Raw genomic sequence first — 24094 nt, 5'->3', positions numbered from 1 at the left:
GCGGCCGGGCCGGGGTCAACTGGAGGTCAGGGCCGGGGTCAGCTGGAGGTCAGGGCCGGGGTCAGCTGGAGGTCAGGGCCCTGGCAGGGGATGTTACCTCAGCACCCACCTGCGCCCAGCTGGGACGGGGAATTATTTCCTCACCTTCAGTGTTTTTTAACAGTCTCACCAACATCTGGGGTTTCTTCCAGAGCAGCAGCTGTCCACAAATACAAATATATATATATATATTCATTAAATATATACAATAATAATTATATATAATATAAATATATATATTAATATTAATAATTAAATATATATTCATTAAAATACACACATATAAATATACATATATATATATAAATACATATAAATATACATATGTATTTTAATGAATTCTGTCAAAAATTCAAAATAGAATGGCTTTGGTTACACTGTTAACTGCACAAGGGGGAACTAACACAGCAGGAGGCGCTAGTGGTTGTGCTTATTTAGATCAGAGTGGTAGAGTAGAAACAGTTGCATACATGGCTCCGAACTGAAATATGGGTAAAGCAAACCCAGGGGATGGGAGCTGGAACCAAAATGACTTCCTGGCTTCCCAAATTCAAATGGTTGAAGGAGTTACCTGTGGGATGGTGTGTAATTGCTACACGTATCCTTGCTTGTTGCAGGACTGAATGTTGGAGACGTATCCTACATTTGCAAGGTCAAGAGTGCCCAACATAAGAACCAATGTATTAGGTTAGCAAAAGGAGCCTGTAAGTGATAGCTCTGAGACTTCCAGCTGCAGCTTTGGTGGATGAGCAGTTTTGTCCCCAGTGCAAAACTGAGGAAAAACAGAATACTTCCATCTTCTGCCTCAATGATTTCGGTTCACATAGGAAGTAATGGAGCTGCAATAAGAGACCTATTATTCTGCATCTTCCTTGGGTTCCACATATGCTGTTTTTAAGAAACAGTGGCTCACTATGGCTGAATAAGCAATGGGAATCTTCCAGGCTGGGGAAAAGTGGATGGAAATGGGTCAAAGGCTTTAGTCAATTAAGCTGGTAGTGAAAAAGAGGAAGAAGCAGGTTGGCTCTCAACCACCTTTAGGACAGAAAATTTACAGTGGTCATTAACCTATTATGCAACAACAGAAAGTAAAACAGAACTAGTTACTGAAGAAACCTCACTGCCACCTGGCCTAAAATGATACATGCCTTGGTTAGAAAGCACGTAAAATAAACAGCAAGAGAACTCTTATTTGCACCATTTTATTCAAAATAAATAAACTGGATTATCTCTGTCATCACTTAATTTGCCTCCTTTCTGATTTTCTTTATGTTCTTATCGGACTAAAGTCCTTTTCACAGCTCTCACAAGTAGCAAAAGAGATGCACTGACATAGACTGGAACAGTTTTTGTTATTTATCACTCCTTGCCCCCTTCGTGTCACGTACTGTTTTGAAATATAAGTGGGAAAAAGATGAAACTGAATGAAGTTTCAAACCTACCCAGATGCCTGCCTGTGTGACCTGCTGCAGGGAACCTGCTTTGGCAGGGAGCTTGGATGTGACAACCTCCAAAGGCCCCTTCCAACCCATATGATTCTGTGATTCATTAATCTGTCTGAGATCCTCAGTTCTGGGAAAGAAACTAACCTTGCAATGGAGTCTTATTAAACATTGCCAGTAAGCAGCCAAGTCCAATGAAAAATATTTTGTTAGCACTACATTGAGATTTTCCACTCCTAATATATTCCCAAAGTAACTGCAAAGCCAACCTATGGAATCATATACCAGCTGCTTGCAGGTCAGTGAATGATGTGCATACATGTATATGAGCATGGGGCTGAACTGATACTGTATGGAACAGAAGCAATTTTCAAATGAATGCCAAATCCAGGAAGCTCAAGCTCTTACATTTATAAGTTTACTTTTTAAGTATAATTACTCCTGTGCCTTATGAAATTTAATATCAGCACCAACTTGGTTCCCGTAACCACTGTTATGGACTTTAATGTCTGTAAACACACACAGACTGCTACAGCCAGCAGGTCAGGCTACGGACCCCAACTAACCAGTGGGAAACTGGAATTCTTCACAGTTAAAAGAAAATCAGAGCTCAGGCCTAGATCCAAATCTCACCCAACCCACTGCAAACCCAAAAATAGACCTGAACTGCTCAAATTTACACTTAATTGGCTGTACAGGCAGACTCATTTTAACTATGGCACAGTACTTACAGCTGTGGTAATCATCAAACAAAGGAAAACCTTACTATGCTTTGGGCATCTTCAACCTGGCAATAAAAGTAACAGCATAATGCTGCTGGGAGAAAAGTGACCACATGCTCCTGGCCCAGCACCCAGCCCACAACACCTGAGCCAGCAGCACTGAGAGCTGGACTGGGGAGGAAAGCATTCTCTGCTTACATGGAGCTGGCCCTTCCTCCCTGCACAGTAAACAGCAGCACCCACCCTCAGTTATGAGTAAGAGCAAACCACCACTTTGTAAGTAAACAACCTGGCATCTAACAGTTAATCTCCCTGAACACCTGTCATGTCCCAGAACCTTATGAACAGTGCACAGGTAGGACCAAGGAAAGCAAGGACCTTATTTTTAAATACAATCATACATTCTAGGATCAGAAAGCAGTACTAGTCATATATATCTGCAGCACGATGCGTGTATAGTGGCTGGTTAATGTGCATTTTCATATTCATGTCTTATTAAATATGCACACATGAACTCTCAGAGCAAACACACCACACGGTTTAAGCCGGCCATGCGTTACCAACTGGGGGTTGTGTGCCCCCAGTGGGTGTGCCCCCAGTGGCGCAGTGGTTTAAGCTGCTGCCTGCGGCACTGGAGGGCCCGGGTTCGAATCCCCCCTGTGGAGCAGGGGGTAGAAGTGCCTCTTTGCTACACAGGGGGCTCGAAACCTGGGAGTTGGACTCGATGATCTCTAAGGTCCCTTCCAACTCGCACGATACTATGATACTATGATACTATGATGATACCAAGGCAGACTGCAAAATTCATCTCTGTGTTTAACATTCCAGAAGCCCTGAACCATTCCCTCCTTCGCATAGCAGGGCTTCTCCCACTGCCTATGGCCCAGCTCTGTGCGCACACAGCCTCGGTGAAACCCTTCCCTGCCAAAGGAGGTGCTGTCCTTAAAGCTTCTTAGAGAATTCGATAGGTCTGGAAACTCTTAGTAGGCAAGTAAATCCCTTTGTAATCCTGGTAAATTCTCAGGCTGCCCATTCTCACAGGGATACATGGCCTAATTACAAACCCATTAAACACGGAGTTCAAGGGTCTGCTTTAACTCGGAATTACTTGATCTGCCTTACGCTAACAGCTCCGCTGAAACAGAGCACTTAAAAATAAAAAGGACACTGAAGTGAAAACAGATCAGAGAGCAGGCAAACCGAAAACACGAGCAAAGCAAAAGGAAACTGAAGAGCACCAAGCAGGATGGGAAAGAACTCCTCCAGGCACAGGGGAGGACTTCCAGCAAAAGAAAGAACACCCACTCACACTGAGTAAGCTATTTTTAGCCAAGTGTAAGCAAACCAAGGAAAAACATTAAGATGCTGATGTCACACCAGCCCTCTGCATGATACAAGACCAGCACTTTGTCTCTACACTTACACTTCCCAAAACTAGGATGCTGCAGCAGGAGCCGGACACAGGCACAGCTGAGTGCAGAGCATGTGCGCATCTGTGCTCACTGCATGTGCTTTGCTGTGTGCATGCTCAGGTATCAGCAACTGTGCAACACACAGCTGAATACTACACACCCATCTGAACAGCCCGACTTTTCAGGGCTGAAGGAGATCGTAGGTCTCCATCCTACAGTTTAAGTTACCAGAAGCTTTTCCACGGGCTTCAGTGAAAGCAGGTTCAGTCCTTGCTGAGACGACCCACAGAGATTAGATTCTCTAAGTCCACCTTCAGACTCACACACACCAGAGTTTCTCTGCTTCCTATCTCAAGGTGCTGTAAGTGCTTTAAGTCACACAAAGTAGGAAACATTCCTGTTTTCCTCATTTGATGCGATCCAAGAAGGATGGTTTGGAACAGGACAAACCTCGCTGTGTGCTGGCAGTCCAAAGCCAGGGCGGCTTCTTTCTTCCCCATTTTCTCCACAGTACCTGTGTTACACAAGCCTTGTACTTTGCCATTCAGATTAAGAAGAGACCAAAAAAAGGCATTAAAATTATGGACTTTGTTCAAATGATCTCACTGTCCAGGGACGTGGAGCCAGATAATCTGTGACGCTGACACAGAATTTATTTTTCTTGCATACTATTTGCTTCTGTCATTTGCATGGGGAAAAGAAACCTCAGAGCAAGCAGCAAGAAAGAGCAGAACACTGACTATTAGCCTGCTGCTGCGTCAGGCGAGGTGAGATTTCCCACCACTCTGTTACACTGTGACACACCGTCCCCAATGATCGAGACGTTACTTATGAATATTTTAAATCTGTCATCCTGAATTTAAATGTTTTCAATACCTTCCAGCCCTAAGGATCTTCTTGATTGTAACTGTACTCGGCACTCAGCGCAAACACGGCCTAAAGTGTTCAGTATGTCTGTGAGGTTTGCAGTGTGTCAGTGGCAGACTGTTTGAACATAACATGTTAGTGAAAGGAACCTCACCTTTTGGCACGTCGTATCCTGATCAGAGTCTGCACCAGTTCAACATCCTTCTGCCCTACCAAGGAAACATACATTGGGATCTGCTGTCTCATCTCTCCATCTAAATTATCACCACAATTCAGACATGCAGTACTCCAAGCAGGACGATGCTGTGCAGCACCGTCACGGCTCGGGGTGCCACAGTGGGAGCGGCGTCTGCCATGCTTGGAAGCCCAGCGACAAACACTGCATGCCACTGAGCACGTACATCCTGTGCATCCACAGAGGTTCTGCTCCAGTCGTTACTGGGCCACAGGGCCTGCTGTGCTTGTGCTCACTCTCTTTGCAAAGCTGTGGTTTGCAAACAAGCCGGAAAGGAGTCTGTGACTCACAGTGTGCAGTCATGGCTGTGCTGTGCAGGAAGGCCTGCCGCAGCCCCACAGCCCTGCCCTACTGCCAGCCCACCCTATGGCAGCTCTGGGCCACCTGTGTGCCGTGTCCAGCTCTGAGCATCTCTCACCTATTTGTTCTGCAGAACCACTCCCTGGACTCTGCTCACACAGCAGGGACTGCTGGTATGGCAGGATCCCAGGAACCCAAAAAGCTAATTAGGCTGTATTAATTGAAGCATTGTGTGTGTTCTGTAGGCAAGCCCAAAAGAGCAAAAGCATGCTGCTTTTTAGAGAAATGTTCCTTTCAGGCTTGCAAAGACCTGCAAGTCAGCCGCAGTACAAAGCTGTCAGCTGCAAAGACAGAGCTCTGTAATACAATACAATTAAACCTGAATAATTTAGGCAGTGAAGCAAATATTTGAGGCCTGGGCTGTTTGCTTTCCTAAATGAGAAATCACCCAGACGTGGATTTGCTGCAAAGCTACCCTGAGAGCCCTCAGTGTGTCAGGCTCCAGCACGGCGATGTCCCCACGGCACTGCACACGCTGCAGGAGGGCAGAAGGCAGCAGGAGAGCTTCCATTTTCTTTTCCTGCCTCTGACACAAGACTTGAAGGGGAGGAGAATGTAGCAGGACTGAGATGGGTCATGGCATTAACACTGTTTGTTTCTTGAATGTTGCCTTTGTTACTTTGGGAAAGTGAGCTTTCCCAAAAGGAAATACAAGGAGCATCATCAACTTTGTTTCATAGCAATCCTAATTTCCTAAGTGTCATCCAGAGGTCATACTGCAAACCAGGTCCTGCTGTTGTCACTTATTGTGACAACACACTTTGTTCTTCTGAAGGCTGCACAGTGCACCCAACCTGCACATCGTTCTGAGCTACCTGCCAGCAGAGCTGCAGGACAGCACCCTTCTGCAGGCACTGACTTCCAGGAGGTAACGGTACTGCTGCACCCTCTGAAATCACTACAGAACAGAAAGCTGTGTTTTTCAGGGGCACTGATTTAATAACGTGTTCTTTCACCTTTCCTGGTTCTGGCTCTGAATCACCTGGTGGTGGTTCTGTATGTGCACCGTGGCTGTCTGTCAGGATGGAGAGTCATCGAGGGATCCCTGAAGGACAAACCTGCACTGCCAGCACTGCCATCCTCTCTGAAAGCAGAAGGGCAGCTTGGGGGGGGCATGAGGACAAACCGTTCTGTTCTCTAAACAGGGTTTCACTATGTGTTCAGTTCTGGGATGCACTTTTCTGTTGCAGTATTTGGGGTAGTATGGTTGTTTTTCTCTCAGCTTTGTGAAATGATGATAATAGAACAGTGAAAGATGATGACACTGAGTAAGAAGGAATGCATAAATTTGAAAGGAAATAATGCAAGCCATGGGTTCCTCTTGGCATTGGGTGAACCCCTTATCAACATATGGAGTATTTCCACTAATATGAGACTACAGATCTTCTCTCTAAAATCCCAGGGCATTAAAAATAACCAAACACACTCTTGATCTCAGTGAAGAAGTTGTTGCAGTTGTTCATAAGCGGAGCTTTCAGGTGACTGATGGGACAAACCCTGTGTGCACCACCTCCTGAGAATGCCCCCACCAGCTGATGCACGGTGCTGGGGAGCAGCAGGACAGCACTGTGCCCTGCTGAGCAGCACGTGTGTGCAGAGCACTGTCAGCAGCAGGCAGAGCTGGCCTGCAAGAGTGTAGGTAACAGGTTTTAGGCTCTCACATTAGTTACATGATGGGAGTTTTCCCTGAAGAATGCCCAAACAGGAATTACTGTATCTGACTCACAAGTCATACCTCCCTTGCACTGCATACACAGAACTATATATGTGTATACTCTGCTTTTCCAGGCACAGGGCTCTACAGGAGTGGAAACTCACACTGTTCATCAGGCCTGTTCTCCTTGGGCTCTCTGAAGATGAATAAAGCAGTTACACTTTTCTGATTAACTGAAACAAGTCTTTCTCTTGCCATTTTAGCATCCACATGCAGGATCGCACATACTCATCTACTCTTAAATTGCACAGTGAGAGTTGGTAGTGTTTGTTTGTCTCAGAGTTGGCAGTGTTTGTCTCAGGGCGTCTCAGGGCGCTGCTCTCCCACCTTCACTGAGTGTTCTCTGCACATCAGTGGCTGTGCAGTTCCAGAGAGCTCAGCTCTTGGTTCTGTATCACTGGGGGAGGCTGTGCTTCTCAAGCTGCAGATGTTTCAGTGTATGCAGCTGGTAATGAAAGATTTCAGACCCTTCAGTTGCCATTTCTGCCTGAGAGGCGACATACGTGCCTTTAGGAAGGCAGCAAGTGATTCAAGACAGAGAATGTGAGAAATGCGTCTTGCTTCATCAGACGTTCACCCCTGTATTAGTAAAAATGAAACTTAATAAACATAAAACTCAGCAAGAATGAAAGAAGTATCTTTCTGTATTGGTTGGCTGCTAAATCTGGTGATAGCTCAGGGCTGTCTCTTCGTGCGAGAAGTTGCAGCTGCCTTTCTTGTGAGAGGAAAGTGAATGAGGACATAAGATCTCGCAGAGGGTATGTGACAGCATCGATTCGGCAAAGGCAATGAGGCTGCACGGAAAGAGGCGCTGCAGACATGCAGCCGCTGCCCTTCTCTGTGCATCATCTCCATCTCTCCGGAACCGACCGGGAAGAAAGGCGCAGCCCCTGCAGGTCGCCGCTCCCCCCCGGCTGCCACCCCGCGGTGCCGCCGGCCATGGGGCAGCCCCGCCGGCCGCGGCTCCCGTCGCACCGCCCGCCCCGGGGCACGGCGCCTTCCCTCCCCTCCAACTGAGCGCCGGGGGGAAGCTCCGCGAGGTGGAGAGCGCGGTTCGCCGCTGTCGGGGCGGAGGGGGGGGTTGTTTGTTTGTTTCCCGCCCCGTCGCATTTTTACGATCGCAAAGAGGAAGGAGCCTTCGGGGCACCCGAACAGCCGCTCGGACGGCGGCGGACTCGGGAGGGCAGCTCTGACCGCCGGCGGTTCGGCTCCGGCGGCGGCGGGGGGAGCGCCCCGCGCTTTGATGTCCCGCCGATGCCGGCGCCCCGCGGGAGGGACGGGCGTTGAGCCCCGCCGCCGGCCGCCCGCCGCCCAGCCAGCCTAACACTCCCACCCGCCCCGCGCCGCCGCCCCGCCGGCCCACCGCTGCCCGGGGATGCGCGTGGCGGCCCGGCGGCCGGACCCCTCCGAGCGGCAGCCGGTGAGTGCGGGGCGCGGGCCGGGACTGCAGGGCGTGCGCCGCGCTCGGTCCGTCCTGCGGGGCTTCAGCCGGACCCGAGCGCGCCCGGCGTCCGTGCCGCGGGACCGGCCTCGGGGCGGCGTGCCGTCGGGCAGCGGGACGGGACGGGACGAGCTGCGCGGGGCGCGGAGCTCGCGGACGCCTCGACACCCGCTCCGGCGTGGCGGAGCCGGACCGCCCGGTGCTCCCCAGTCGCGGCGGATGAGCGCGTCCTCCCCGCGCCGTGCGGCCCGGCCGGAGCCCGCCGGCACCTCCCCGCCCACGGCGCTCCTCCCGCCGGCCCGGCGCGCCACCCGCCGGCAGCTGCTCCCGGCCGGGCGGCGCGGAGCGGAGCGGCAGCTTACGGCCCGCCGAGCGTGCGAGAGCGGCACGGAACCGCCCGCCCCGAGTACTCCGCCGGGCTGCCGGCATCCCGACCGCACGGGGCGGGGCGGGGGGCGAGGCGGCAGCCAGAGCGGCCGGCTGTAGCGGGGAGCCCGGCGGCACCAGGCAGCCCCAGCTGCTGCGCCGTGCTTCTACCGCGCCGGGAGCAGCTCGTCTGCACGCTGCGTGCCACACAATGACAAAAAAGGTAGGGTGTTTCGTGCTGTGCTGCATTCCCTGTAGAGGCTGCACCGAGAAGCAGGTATGACTCGAGTCATCTTTAAACATACGCATCCCAAGGAGAAAAGCTACTGCATCAGCTCCCTGTGCGACCAGACCGGGGACCGAGAAATTAATTTCAGCTGTGTCCTTGCTTTAGGAGGCAGCTGGAATCATGGAGCATTAAAGAAATGTAAGAAAACCACATTACCTATGCATTTACCTGCTTACGTTATTCCTCTGCTTTGGGTGTGCTTGCAGTTAGCACATACAGAAGCTTCTACCTCGAGTTTATTAACACAGATGGGATACATTCTCTAAATAACCAGAGGTAAAAATTAGCGGGATGCCTTTAAACACAAGGAGCACCCTGCAGGAACAGCAAGATTAGCTCACATGGAAAAACTTAGCTGCAAGGAACGTATTGGCATGCAAAGGTGCAGTGTTTCTGCCTGCTCTCATAAACCATGTTTTCACTGCTTTAAAGACACTCTCAGAGTCAGAAGACAAACATCACTTCTTAAATTAGGCCCCAAGTGTTCATTGGTCAGCATTAAGTCAATATCAATTACATTTTCTGCTGCTTGGTATGACTGGAAGTGAGAAGGGTACAATGGTTAATAAATGGTTAATTGTTTCCTTTTACATTATCTATGAATCTCTAGCTCACTGATAACGCAGGACAAGTTCTCACTTCTGCATGGCTCTGTGGGATTTCAGACCTGCTGCTCAGAGACCACAAAGAAAGTGGAAGGGGCGGCAGTGGTGCAGATGTGAAGGGCAGAGCTGGGCTGGGAGCTGCAGAATCCCTGTCACTGCTGGCACGGCGTGCAGCCCACTGTGTGGGGAGAGCGACGGAGGGGAGGGGAGATGCTCTGCTGTGAAATGTTCCCTCTTTCATTTGGGTCAGCAGCGTCACTGTGATGGCGTTCGTGGGCACACTTCAGCATTACGTAAGCAGGTGGAACACAACATGGGTTTACTTAGCTCCAGGATACTGAATTACTTTGTACCTTCACTGATAAGCACATACCGCAGGGATGTGTTCTTGCCAAGAGGGAGCTGGCTCTTGAGGTGGCCATGGAAAGAGAGGCAGGGATTGCTGGAACTTGGGGTTGGACCAGGTGGCATTTGGGTCCCTTCAAACCCCTATAATTCTGTGGTTCTCTGAACTACAGGACAAGAATCAGGCAGAAAAGAGAGTGCTGAGAAAAAGTGAAGACTACAACCTAAAAGGCTGTAGCATTTTGAGGAGACAAGGATGAACCCGAGGCAGCAGTAACAACAGCTGAATGTACCTGAAGTTCAAGTCTAGGACTTGAGCAGAAGTAGAAGCTGAGAAAGGCACCCTTCCCATTGGTACTGATGCTGCAGGGAAGCGTGCTGGGCACAAGAGGACCTCCGGCAGGGAATGCTGCAAACAGACACTGCCAAGTTTCCATTGCCAAAACATAAGAAACACATCGTCAGGTGTTCAGGAATGTGAATATCAGCACAGAGCGCCCAGGCCCTAAGCAAACAGGAGCACACAGAGAGAGCAAAGCTTGGTCAAACTGCAGTATAGTGGTTATCACTGTGAAGCCTCAATCTCTGCGCTGTCAATATGGCATGCTCCCAGCAGAGGCTGACTTATTTTTCTTTTTTTTTTGCTATTTTTAGTGACAGCCGTAAAGCTGCAGTCAAGAACTGCTTACACCAGATTTTAAAAGATGACAGCGAAGCACAATGGTATATTTTGACCTTTGGCACGAGATAAGTAACTGGCAGATTAAGTTAATTTTTATTCAGGAGAGGGACTTGCCTCTGCTTCCTTGTGAATTCCTGTACAATCACACAAGATTAAATTACACGGTGAGTTTTAAAAGCAGCGTTTGGTTTGTTGGCTCTCCTTTTCTGTTCGGCGGCCTCTTAGCACGAAGGAAGAGCACCTTTCTGTTCCTGCAGACAGCAGGCACATGGTACGCACTGCGTGTGGGCAGCAGGAGAGGACACACATCTCAGTGCCGTGACTTTCCAGCACTGTTACAGATAAACTCTGGGCAAGTGTGGAAATTCACCCAGGAAGCATCTTGGATGCTGTGCAGCTGAGGAGCCAATTCCAAGACCTGCGATTCAGCGTTCTCCAGTGACTTTTCCCTTTTCCTTTTCAGACACTGGGTTATGGGCAAGTCAGAAAGTCAGATGGATATAACTGAGATGAACACTCCAAAACCAAAGAAGAAACTGCGATGGAGCGGCCTGGAAATAGGGCTAACTGTTGTAGTGATTCTGCTGGCTATTGTGGCAATCACAATGATAGTCCTGTATGCTACATACGATGGTGAGTACACGCAGATGTCTTAGATTGTACAAATACGTGCTAATATAAAAGCATTTTAAGCAATTATGCAAAAAGGCTTTATCAAATGGAATCCAGCTGTTCATACTGGGGAAAAAAAATACTGAAGATTCAGTATATTAAAACACTGTATTAGGAAAGTCGATGTAGCACAGTGTCACATAGCTGCACTACAGAAGACATTAGGGAAGTTTTAAATGGTCAGCTCAGAATATTTGCCTGATGCTGTAAGACTGTGCCAAAATCATTTGCAGCAGCTCCACCATCACCATGCTTTGCATGTATGTCATTACACAGCATGATGCAGTGACAGGAGCTGTAACACTGCATCCACACTCTGTATTGCTGCACACTGACACACAACTGGGACTCTGCACATTAACTCATGCAAAGTGGTGGGAAACACAGACCATCTGCTTGTTTGGATTTAGAGCTACTTCTGTTTGTAATTAATGCTTCGGTAAGCGGAAACTACAGAAGAGAATCCTTTCAAAGAGCCCCGAACTGCAGAGCTTCCTCCACATTCCTGTATAGGTGAAAATCCCCTTTTTTCCACTCATGGTGCATTGTGACAAGGACTCTGAGTGCAGTCACACAGAAGGTTTTGCATCTCAGCAGCCGTACCAAAACATCTGAGAATAGTTCAGTTTAGGCAGAAATACGGTTATTTTGGTTGGAGTGGAAAATACAGGAATGCTCAAAACTCCACTTTGTGGGTGTTTAACGAATGTTTAATTACGCTAGAAATGACCTTTTTAAAGTACTTAATAATTCTCCTCAAACTTTTTACTACTGTATTGCCCATTTTTGGAATGGAAAACATGCCCTTCTGAAATGAAAAGCAAGAAGTGCCGTATTTCTGAATCTCAGAAGGAAATCTCTGTGTTCTGGAGCCGTGGATTTTGCTCACAGGGCTGCACAGTGAACGTGGCAGCATGTCCACCCAAATCCTCCTCTTTGTCACTGCAAAGAACCGCTACATTCACACCAACTTTGGGACTGTTTTCAGTCCATTTTCTATTTTTCTCCAAATTTCTCCTCCTCTGAAATAAAATGTTTACCACCTCCAATTGACTGATAGAACCTTTGCTTCAGATGACCGTGCATGGTGGGTACCAGCACTGAGAGCCCCAAGGGGATGAGGATAACAGCATTTTTAGAGCCAGATCCTATCAACTTCAGGTTCTTAATGCATGCATTTCTTTTACCTTTATCTCACTGTACTCTGCAGTTAAATGCAATTTCCAAAGTGACTGTCAATGAAAGTAAAATTTACAGTAGCTTTTATTGTATTGAGTAGAAATTGTTAAAGGTATTGTATTGTTAAAGGTATGTTAGTAAGTATTGTTAAAGGTATGATTGCTTTGTTTCCTAGATGGGGTTTGCAAGACATCAGACTGCATAAAGTCAGGTAAGAACAAACATACCCATGTTTTAAATACACATCTGTACTTTTAAGCAAAATGACAGCCACATAATGTTACCAGCTCACTGCAGACAAATGCAGCACATGGAGGCATGTGATCTGCTATCCCAAATAATTCCCTTTGTAATGTAAAACCTCATGACGTGATATTGCCAAGTCTTATAAAGTCATCAGGGTCAGGCTGGCTCAAGACTCAGAAGCAGACTCTCCAAAAAACACCTCCAGCTGCAGAAAATGATTTCAGTGAACCAGAAAACAGCTCTTCCTCACCCCCAAGTCAGCATTTAGTCAGTGCTACAGCGTGCACTGAAACACTGTGCCTCTGAAGATGCCTATAAGGAGAGTCTTGATTGCTAATAGCTCTTCAAGATGCCATGTTGCTGTTTGAGGAGAGGCAGAATTAGTCTTCATGTCCAGGAAAAGCTGTGTGTTTTATTGGCTGCCCAGCTAACGGCATTCTTCAGTTAGGCCTGAACTGCAGAAAAAATCCTCCATTTACACATTGGTCTGAATTTCACTAGAAATCTACTAAAAAGCCTCAAGGCAGAAATTAGCCACGTTTTCCCTTTCCCCTCTTTCTTAATGGTAAAAAAAATCCATGATGTTTTCAGATATATTTACATGCCATCTTAGTCAAGTCAGAGCCCTTGGAGTGAAATATTCCGCACTGCCTGCTGCATTTTGGAGATGTGCTGCATCAGTAGTGTTAATAGAAAAGCATCAAGATACACTGAGATCCGCGTGTTATCTTCATGTCAAGTGGAACTGACAAATTCTGTGTGAATTCTGAACCTCATGACTGGCCTCTCTGGGATTCAAGGGAAAAGACAGCCCCAGGAGAAGGCGTAGACCCACCGTGTCAGTAAGAGACACAGGGAGAGCTGTGAGCACTCATACAGGTTTCGACAGTCAGCATCCAGAAAAAATGTGTTTTCAAGCCAGGGTTTATGTAATGCAAACTAAGTAAACTGTTAAGGAATCTGAGTGCACAGCACCGCACCAGAGGCTTCCAAAACACTTGGATTCACAGGTCCCGTGTAGACTTTCAGGCACACCAGAAACAATGCAGGAGCATCATTCTGTTTGTTTCCTTTCTTGCCTGGTGCTGCTCCTTTCAGGTCTCACTTCAGACAGTAGTGGGAGTATCTTCACCACGCCCGAGTCCTGTGCAGTCATTGCCTGGTGAAGCCCTGGCACAGCCTGTTGTCTCAATGACCGTATATTGCCACCATCAGCACAGTCTAGGTTTCTTATAGGATCTATTTCAGGTGGCCATCACTGTATTCTAGTCATACTTACAAAGGATTTTTCTACCATCGTGAAGGCTCATGTTGGGGTCTGAAAAACGATCAGATCCGTTTTCTGATTCCATTGCAGCTTTTTTAGTCACTCAAGGTGCTCATTTTCAGCAACACATTCCTGAAATACAATAAGAAGTTTGAGTAAAACAAAACAAGATTTCACTGTCCCACAATGATATAATGCACTTAAGGCAGAAAATGCTATAGAAGTGCTGGGTCTCCTCCAAACTTGTATGACCGTTAAGTAAAATATAACTGTCAGATTCTTTACATGGGAGGGAAGTGTCAGTGCAGTGAGGTGGCCCCTGCAGTGGGGGAGTCCTGGGCTCCATGATCAGACACTGATCTGTGGTTGGCTGGCATCTGCTTGAGCCTTCACTGCGCACAGAGCTTCGTGATGTAGTTGTGAAAGATATTCAGAACTGCATGATGAAAGAACAAAATAAATCAACTTTCATGTTAAAAAGAAAACAAACAAACCCAGAAGGTTCTTGAACTAGGGAAATAAAACGTGTCGCTGCTGCTTCACCTCAGCGGGATGACTCCACAAGTTTAATACTAGCAGAAATCAGGATTCTGCAGCAGTTCCATGTTTGGTTTGGGCTCTCTTTCCAGACCACATGGAATGACATACAAAGTTATACAGATAGAGAGCAAGGAGTATTAACATTGGAAGTTCCATTGAAGTCTTTCAGGAAATACAATTTGGAATAGACATTAAGTGAGGCGGTGATGTCTAACACCAGAACTGTGCGATACGTTTAAAGTCTCTGCCATAGAACAACCCACTGAGAATGAATCAAGTGAAAATACTGACAGAATTTATAGCACCTTTAATTGGAAGAGCTTCAAATAGATGAGCATTAGAACAAAATACAACGAAAATTCGATTGGTTATACACAGCATGGAACACCAGTAATTGTATGGTGATGCTTGTGAAATCCATTGCTGTGTAGCACATGAGGATACCACGTCATCTGTGCATCTGTGTATATGTACGTGTTTCTGTGCTGACACACATGGCCTGATGCACACTGCCTGAGCTCAGACAGCACTGATGAGAACAGGAAATGTTCGTATCTCTGTTATTAATGGCACCCAGGCAAGCACACAGTGATTCTCCCACATCCTTCTCAGGTCACTAGTTGTTATCTCAACTTTATTACTTTATTTGTAAGCTATTAAAGCAACAACTGGCAATAATGAGAACTATGATAAAATTAATCATTAAGAGGAGTTCAAACAAGTCTCTACGCTCTTCAGTGCAAGCTAGGAAATTGAATAAACATGTTAAGCACAGAAATAGAACCAACATTTGGTTCATCAGAGCAATACAGAGGGCCAGGGAAAAGGGCTGCGCTGAATTTTCTGTACTTGTATGAGTGACTCTGCTAGAACTAAGTAACAAAACACTCATCAGTCTCGCACTTCTGACTTCCAGCACAAAAACATCTCAGTGCTCAGGCTTGAACACTCCACTGGGCCCAAGTATTACCTCATAAATAACTTACTGCATCTCTAGGAGTCTGTCCAGCCTAAGAGGTCCCACTGATTCCAGAAGGGCAGCTCATGTGTTGGCACCACGCATACGCTTCGGGGCTTCATTGATGGCAAAACCACGTTTCACTGATTTTAGTTTATTCATGGTAATAATCGCAAATAATCACTGTCTATTTGGGGAATCAGGTGTGCAAATTACACACTTGAAGTGAGTGTTTTTGGGGGCAATAACTGAAGTGTGTATTCTGAAGGAAAACTTGCATGAAGAGTGAAAGACTACAGTTCCCATGGCTCAGCTCTGTCTTTTCACAGCATTTAACCTTAAATGAGTTCATAAAATGGGATGTGCTGACATTGGCTGCTTTGGGCTCCACAGCAGAAATGTTACAATAGATAATTTTAATATCACAGCAGTAGAAATGAAAGATTGCACAGATACTGACTGCCAGTAGAGCAACCTGAGTGTTCAAGCAAGGCTGATTTACAGACAGTTAGTAAGCTGCCAGATGTACACAAGACGTAAACTTCTTCTAGTTCTTAGTTTGTTTTTGTTGTTGCTATTTTTTCTTTTCTCCAAAAGTGAAAGTAGAGTGGCTAAGAATTACATTGTCTTGGTGTCAGAAGATTTTTCCAGCTCACCATTACCTGGCAGGGTTGTGGCAAGGTTGGCACAATGCACTGAAAGAGCCTGCTGTGATGTCAAAGTCCTGGCTGCTGAGGTTGTTGCTACTCGACTCACATGTCAGGACAACCCAAAGGACAGTGCTGCCCTCTAGATGCTCCAGTCTGACAAAGGGATTCCTAAGGATGCCCTTAAAATGAAAGAGCTTGGCAATAATTGTCAGCCTGCCTCTGTTACAGCAAAGAGGCAGACCTAGGACAGGAATAAAGCACAGCATTCAAAACATCCACTTACCCCTAAATAGAACACAACAAACTAGAAAGAAAATGAGACAGCAGAGTTTACACAGTCACAGAAGAGCTGGAACTGGGAGTGAGCTTTAGACATCATCCAGTACCATCGCCCTGCTTAATGCAGTGTCAGGTACTGAGTTGTTCAAGATCTGTCCAGACAAGTTTTGATTTCCAAGACAGACACTTCCTAAACTTACTGGGTAGTTTACTTTTTATTGACCAGTACTCGGCCTGGCCTAAAACACTGAAGTAAGCTGGAGCCTACTCTAAACAACAGGGAAAGTAATTTCCTCTTCAGAGCAAATAAATGCATTCGTTGCCATTCCCCAAAAAGCCCTTACACATTGGTTTGTCCTGTATTGCAGCAGCCCGAATCATTGAGAACATGGACACCACTGCAGAGCCCTGCAAGGATTTTTACCAATATGCCTGTGGAGGATGGCTGAAGAGGAACGTCATTCCAGAAACCAGCTCCCGTTATAGCAACTTTGACATTTTAAGAGATGAACTAGAAGTTGTTTTAAAAGGTCAGTAGGGTTTATGTTTGTGGACTATATAAAGTTTCTTCTTTGGCCTACATGTAATTCTAACAAGGTGTGGTTATCTAGCAAAGCTTAAAATACTACTAAGTATTTCATTTTCTTCATGCCCAGATCAGGATAATCCACCACAAACTGGTTGCTTGGAGAATACCTTGAAAGTTACACTGTTGTGCCTGACACTGGAGCAGAGCTGACTTGACCTGACCTTTCTGATACCTGAACTCTGCGTGCCCATCTGCGCAATATAATTCGTGTAATTACTTTCATGAAATAACAGTAGCAGGGAAGCCAGGTGACAAAGGAAGTCAGCTGTGATGCTGGAAGCTGCTCTCTGGCAGCCCTGTCCTGCAGATCTGTATTCCATCCGCTACACCTCAAAGAGCTGGAAGCATTTCTCTAGAAGTCACACCATAGACTTACCAACATTTCTTTTTCCATAAGAAGTAACACTCTCCAATTATCCATATTCCCTTTTTTCAGACTAAAGTAACAGAGTCAAAGAAATCACTGAGTTTATACTCACAAAAGATTCTCAAAACCTCTCTGGAGGCTGAATGTCCTTTCCTTGCTTAGCTCCTATTTTTACCAGGTTTGTGGTTCACGATGTCACAGTCTTGCTGAGGCTTCTGTTTCTATGGAGCAGTGCATAATGTGGGCTGCCCCGGGGCAAGGAGAGCCAGCAGCCCAGTGTGACAGCAGGGCAGGCATGGACAGGGGCTCACGGTTCCTTCCTCTCTAGTAAGGATCAGATATTAAGGTATATTTGCTGTGTGTTCCAGATGTCCTCGACACACCGAGCAGCAATGATATAACAGCAGTGCAGAAGGCAAAAACTCTGTACAGATCGTGCATAAATGAAAGTAAGTTCCTCCTGTACTTATTGCATACAGCTTACATAAGAACGATCCCAAAGTGAGCTGCGTCTCTCTACTTGTAGTTTCAGCACAGAATTTATCAGAAATTCTTCTGGAGTTTCAGAGAGCTACATAAGAAACAGTGGTACAATGAGTGCTGTATGTCCTGTTTGAATTGCTTTGATGTTTTAAGTGTGTCCGCGTTACTCCTGAGCAATGCAGATATTTAAACTGAAGTCCTTTCAGTTAAATAAGAATTCACTCTGTCTTAGAAGAGATCAGGTAGAAAATCTCTGGCATGTCAAGCTTCTATAAAGCCACAGAGATCGTTTACTCCAAGCATTTGAGCCAGGTGCTGTCACTACGAGCTGCAATCAAACAGCAGTGCTGCTCGCACACTTCTTTATGTTTTCCATAAAATGATGAATATTTCTCAAAGCTATTATTTTAAGTAAGTTCTACTTATAGTTGAAACAAGGTACTTCTTCAGTGCCACGGTCCCAGGGATCTGCCTAAGTTGTTTGCAGTCATGGCTGAAATGTATTTGAAATCTTAAAGAAGAGGCGTACATCAGAACACAACTCTGCTGTGCTGGTGGTGAAAAGAGCCCTCAGGTTCAGAACTCTGAGCTCATTACAACTGTACAGCATTTGTATGCTCTAAAATGCTGCGTTAATTCATTTCATTTGTTCCAAAAGCAACCATCGATAGCAGAGGTGGAATGCCTTTAATCAGACTCCTGGCAAATTTATCTGACTGGCCTGTAGCAACAAACAACTGGGAGTCTTCCTACGGTAAGATAATCAGAGTCCGCATCCTTCTCTGTTAAAATCCTAAGTGATTTATTTGTCACTGTTTACCAAAAAGAAGACTGAGAGCACCTTTCATTTGCCCAGGTGCTGCCTGGACAGCCGAGACAGCTATTGCACTGCTCAACGCCAGATATGGGAAAAAGGTCCTTATTAACTTTTTTGTTGGCACAGACGATAAGAATTCCACAGCACACATCATTCATGTAAGTCTGCCTGATGGCACTGCCTTGCTCATCGTTTAAGTGTAGCAAAAGAACCAGGGAGCACAGACGTGCATGTTAGCCCAGAGAAATATAACTGGTTTGAATGTTACTGTGTGTAGACGCTTGTGGATCTCTGTAGTTCAGCTTCCCTTATTGGTTTGCTGGTGCCCTGTCCATTTTCAGGGTTAATAATTTTTATTCACTGCACTGATACATCGTTATTCTCAGGGAGGTACCTGGGTACAGAGATCCTTGGCTACTTTGCATGTATGAATTGCAAAGATGCAGGAGCTGCCCTGCTTATGTGTGGACTCTTTTCTGTACATCCACTGTTTTGGCATGGATTACACATAGCATGCACACACAGCAACAGAAAAAAGTCTGAAGAGAAAGACAAGAAGGGCAAGGAGAGTGGAAAGAAAGAAAGGGGTGCAAGGGGATAGGAAAGGAACTCCCGGTAAGGCAGAGGATAACACTGCCAGAGTGAAGCATCAGCAGCCTGCAACTGACCAAAGAACAGCAGAATGCTGTGCCATTTTGTCCGTACACACTTGTTAACTTTTACTTTCATTTACAGATTGACCAACCTGGGCTTGGCCTGCCTTCTCGTGACTACTATGAATGCACAGGTGCATACCAGGAGGTAAGATGGAGCTGACACATCACTGACTACATTCCAGTGTTTTTAGCCTGTATTTTCAAGGCAGGTGTACCTGCCAAGAGTGAGGCTGGCAAAGAACTGGAACGGTCTCTCCCCAGACTGACTCTAATACTACACTGGGAACCATTACTGGCAGAATCGGGTAAACTGAAATAGAAAGGCAGTAGTTATGAGCATTTAAACAAGGCTGATGTGCAGGTGAGAACAATGTGTGAGACTGGAGGAAGAAACTGGCTAAGTGTGCAAGGAGGCAAGAAATCAGGAGCTAGGAGGAAAGGAAAAGCAAAAAGCAGATGAATGAGACTAGGGGGAAATAGAAATAAATGAGCTAAGGATGGGAGGCAGCACAAGTGTCCCGAAGAGGAGGTATTATATTATTACGCCGTTAATGTTAGTGTCCTTGTTTGACCTCCTGGCTGCACTAGGAGCCAAGTGCTTTCCATCTTGGCTCCAGCTGCCAGTATTAACCACTTGTCTCAGCACTGGATGAGGAGCCTGCATATTCCTCTAGTATCACTATGCCTCAGAAATCCCAACCTGTCTCGCTGCCTTCATTACTCATTCCCTTTTTTTCCTCTTCTAATTAACACACATCTGGAAGAAACAGTAGTTTTCCCACATAATTCTTGCATGAGCAGCTACTTGGAATTTTTTTTAGGACCTCTTGAAAGGAAATAAGCTTTAAATGTTTACCTTTATTACACATCTGCTAGGCTTTACAGCTGAATCAAGAGACAGCCCATATTAAGATAGCTAGAAGTGTTAATGGATCACCTCTGTTCAATGATCACAAAATCATGCCTGCTGAACTATGATTGACTGGCATCAACCAGCAAATGCTGAGGGTGACAGTGGAGTCCAGGGATAAGGTTAGGTTAGTCCAGATAGCACACATTTACTGCTGCTCTCATGCCCATGATGGGCATAGAGTGAAAGGATCCACTGGCTGGAGCCAACCTAAGTCAGAAGACATAATCTAATCACCTCAGGAAATGACTTTTATTATCACTAATAGGCTTAGGAAGAGAAAAACACAACCATTTGGAACAAAGATCACACTTTACTGCACAAAAGATTTGAAAAGACCACAGTCCCCTCAGTTAATTGCCTAATGAAAGTGAATCAGCTAAACTATGATATCATATGAACTGCTTTAAATACTTACAATCTCTCATAGCCTTTAATTCATGTTATTGTTTGTACACAATTTCATTAACCTGTAGGCACTGACCCTGTGTGTCACTCACAGCCATGGTAGTGCTCCATGCCTTCGAGGGCTGAGGTGTGTGTGAGGGCTGAGCAGCTGGAAGTGCTACCACAGTGACCTTTAATTAGTCAGTTTTCTTCTGGGTAACTAAACACAGAAACTATGAAAAGCACATTAAGCATGTTGTTTTATAGGTGTTTTGCTGACACGCTAATCGTTTACACTATAATTGAGATTACATTAAATCATGTTTACTGTTCAGCTCTATTATCACCACGTTACCATGGCCTGTAGATCACACATCTTAGTTTGCTCCCTTTCCTGCACTGCACCCTCTGCAGCACAAGAAACCACAGTTTCTGTTCTGAACTCTGCCCTACCGTGAGGTATCACACTGCTTTCCACTTCGGGACTGTAGGGGGGAAGCATTTTAAAAAAAGAAACACAGATTAGTCACTGAAAGGCAGATAAAGAACAGCCAGAGACTGGAACAGCCTCCACCAGCAGCGTTAATATGCAATAGGACAAGGACAGATCATCCCATCTAGGCTCCCCGTCCCCATGAAGGTTGGCCCTACTGATCTTCTGGGTGTTCTGTGATTCTGGGAACTGTTTTAGAAGCCTGAGTGCTTCATTTGAGAGATGTTCTTCCCTTCAGTCCTTGCCCTCTGATAGCTTTGCTTGGCTCTGTTTCCTGCTGTCTCATTCTACTCTTTGAGCTGCATACAGCAAACCAGGTACTGCCTCCTGCCCTTCAACCTCTGGCTTTGTCAGTACTTCCAACCACTGAGCTGCAAGTGCAACTTCTGTCATTTTGACAACTTGTTTTCTTCTGTATTAAGAGAATGCTCTGACAGGAGTTACTGTGACACCTAAGTTCCCTCTACAATATCTGAGAAATGTATACAGTCCATCTGAAGTTAGCTGACTTAACTGTCCGCTCTGTGACATGCAGTGATCTTTACCTTCAAGCCAAAAATAAAGTGCAGTGATTGGTACTTGGAGATTCCTGTTCACTTGCTGGTTTGGGGCAATGTTTGTATTAAGACATATATTCTTAACTGCGAATGGATTTGGATATTTTAGAATGGTATTTGCAGGCCTGCTATGCATTCTCTTCTGTGAGTTAACGTAGCTGTCAGTGGTTTAATGGGCTTTTCTCTCTGATAAATCAATCTGCCTTACTTAAAAATAACACGGAGTTCAGTTGTGAGCCACCTTTCCTTCTGAACTCTTGCTGTCAATACTGTTCATGAGCTGCCTGGCTTTCCAGCACACGCAGGTGCTGTTTGCAGGAAGGGGAGGCTGACAGGAGATAGATGGCAAAGAGAGGAGCCATCAGAATGACCATATAAATGTAAGCATTCACTAGAAAGGCTGCACCCTGCTGCCTTAGGTTACTGGACACACCAAAAGATTTCTGTTTAATCAACCGTGCACACCTTATTAATCCTACTATTCCCAGTGTTCCAGTAGATGAAGATATCTTGCCTAAAACAGATGGATTATTACAGCTAATTTAATATGTATTCACCTTGCCTTTATAAAGCATATTGAAAACAGCATTTTGGTTGAAAGAAAATTGAGAGCGGCTTATCAAAGAAGAACTGGAATAAAATTAAGATCTCAAGATATTTCACAGCGTACCATTTAAGGAATATACTTCTATGTTTCCTTTCCTATCCTTGGTGCATTGAGATATATTAAACTTCATGTATACGATAGTATCTGCAGTGTAGGAAGCTCTCCTGAACTCAGACACAGCAAAACGATTTCTGGATGTTCCAGGTAGCCGCACAAGAGCTGCTGCTTCTGGGATAATGTGCCCACAGCAGCAATCCCACACAGTCCAGCATCATTTCTCTGGGTTTAATGTTTCTGGGAACTCTGCTCTTTGGACACAGTATTTTTGGAAGCCGTAATTAAAGTGAACTAGAAAAAGCACAGGTGGTCGTTTAAATACGGACCCACAAACGTCTCATTTTAAGTAATGAAAACACAGTGCAGCAGTTGACAGTGCTTAGGTCTGAACAGTGCTACAAACCGCACAGTACTTTTCCATGAGGGAACTCTCACGCTTCTGTTTGTGATCTGGCAGTATATGAGAATCAATTGCTGTACAGTTATCAAAGGAGGAGATGAAGAGCCACACACGGATCGTAAAGTGAGGACAAAATTCTAATTGAAATCACGATATTCTTTGAAGAATTCTGTCTTTAAACCATCTGTGTTTTTCCCTGCAGGCATGTTCTGCCTACGTTGATTTCATGACTTCTGTAGCTAAACTAATCCTACAAGAAAGAAACATTTCTTTCAATGAGACCCAGGTTGCTGAAGAAATGAAGAGAGTCATGGACCTGGAGAAAGAGATTGCTAACGTAAGAAAACTGATTTTCAAAGTACCTTTAAATACCTGACCCCCTCCATACATAAGGAAGCCAACTAACTGTGCAGCGAGTTGTTAAGTTACACGCTTGTGCTACTCTGTGGGATCAAATGCCGACCAGAAGTACCCATGGTCTGGAATACCTAAGAAGAACACATACTAAGACATGCCTTCTGATGAGCAAGGCAAACAGGAGTTAGCTGTTTTCCACAAATAACAAACTACTTCATCCTAAACTGTTCACAGAAGCCCTTCAAGAGAAAAGAGGGCAACAGACAGGCTTGGTTTCTGTTTTGCCATAGAAAGAGCATTTTAGGAGATGCTGCTGGAGCCTCTTTTCTTGTGTCCTTTCCTCCAAGCAGGCTGCTTGGTTATCAGAGCAGCTGATCCCCATCCCTTGGCTTGCCACGCAACACAAAGTAATGTTTGTCCCACACAAGCTGCTCCACAATGCTGATTGTTTCAAGTGCATTTTTAATCAAATGCCCATTCTCCAGAAAGTGTGCCTGCGAGAAACAGCTGAATTTAAACCTGCACTGAGAAAAACAAGTGGAAATGAAAGCGTTCATGGTCTGTGATTACTGAACATTCCAAAAGCACCTGAAGCCGGGGATGACTGTGAAACAGTCAAAATAGAGATTTCCTAGCTTCAGCTGGTTTTGTAAGTTACGCTGATAGCGAGGGCATGTGTTTGGCAGAGGCAGACCCGACCACTCCATTTGTATAAACTAAAACCATCTGACTTTCATTTACTTCACATTCTCCTGAGAAACACACTTCAGGGTTTAGATCAGAGATAGGAAACTATTCAAAGGAAAGGAATTTCTTGGGGAAAGATTTGAAGGGGAGTAAGAAAGGAAACAAAAGCGGCATTTCCCTGCAGCGGGGGCTGCTGATAAAGAGTACAAGTGGCCACTGCCTCACTTTTAGACAGACCTGCCTGGTACAGCACTGCAGGCACAGTGCTGCTACACAAATGGCCTGCAGTGGAGCCAGAGGGAACTCAGCAGCACAAGCACACTGACCACAATGCACACGGTGCCCAAAGAAATGCTGCCCGTACGCACACAGGACGTGTTCTGCAGTTTTGCAAACTTTTCGTAGTGACGTATGAAG

At 45.8% G+C, this 24094-nt stretch overlaps 1 protein-coding gene across 1 annotated transcript in view; it reads left to right on the top strand.

Moving 5' to 3' along the window:
* The first annotated feature begins 7933 nt into the window (after positions 1 to 7933).
* MME (membrane metalloendopeptidase) overlaps positions 7934 to 24094 on the top strand; it is a 36632-nt gene continuing 20471 nt past the window's right edge. Inside the window, exons 1-9 of the mRNA XM_072344309.1 lie at positions 7934 to 8211; positions 10983 to 11152; positions 12546 to 12581; positions 16679 to 16840; positions 17635 to 17715; positions 18408 to 18503; positions 18606 to 18724; positions 19302 to 19367; positions 22836 to 22970. Coding sequence (XP_072200410.1) covers positions 10993 to 11152; positions 12546 to 12581; positions 16679 to 16840; positions 17635 to 17715; positions 18408 to 18503; positions 18606 to 18724; positions 19302 to 19367; positions 22836 to 22970 — 855 coding nt within the window. The 5' untranslated portion in view covers positions 7934 to 8211; positions 10983 to 10992. The remainder of the gene's footprint in view (positions 8212 to 10982; positions 11153 to 12545; positions 12582 to 16678; positions 16841 to 17634; positions 17716 to 18407; positions 18504 to 18605; positions 18725 to 19301; positions 19368 to 22835; positions 22971 to 24094) is intronic.

This window comes from Excalfactoria chinensis, chromosome 9 (genome assembly GCF_039878825.1).
Source record: "Excalfactoria chinensis isolate bCotChi1 chromosome 9, bCotChi1.hap2, whole genome shotgun sequence".
NCBI classification, from domain to species: domain Eukaryota; kingdom Metazoa; phylum Chordata; class Aves; order Galliformes; family Phasianidae; genus Excalfactoria; species Excalfactoria chinensis.
Note: the sequence above shows the minus strand (reverse complement) of the source record. Positions and strands in the feature narration are given on the sequence as shown.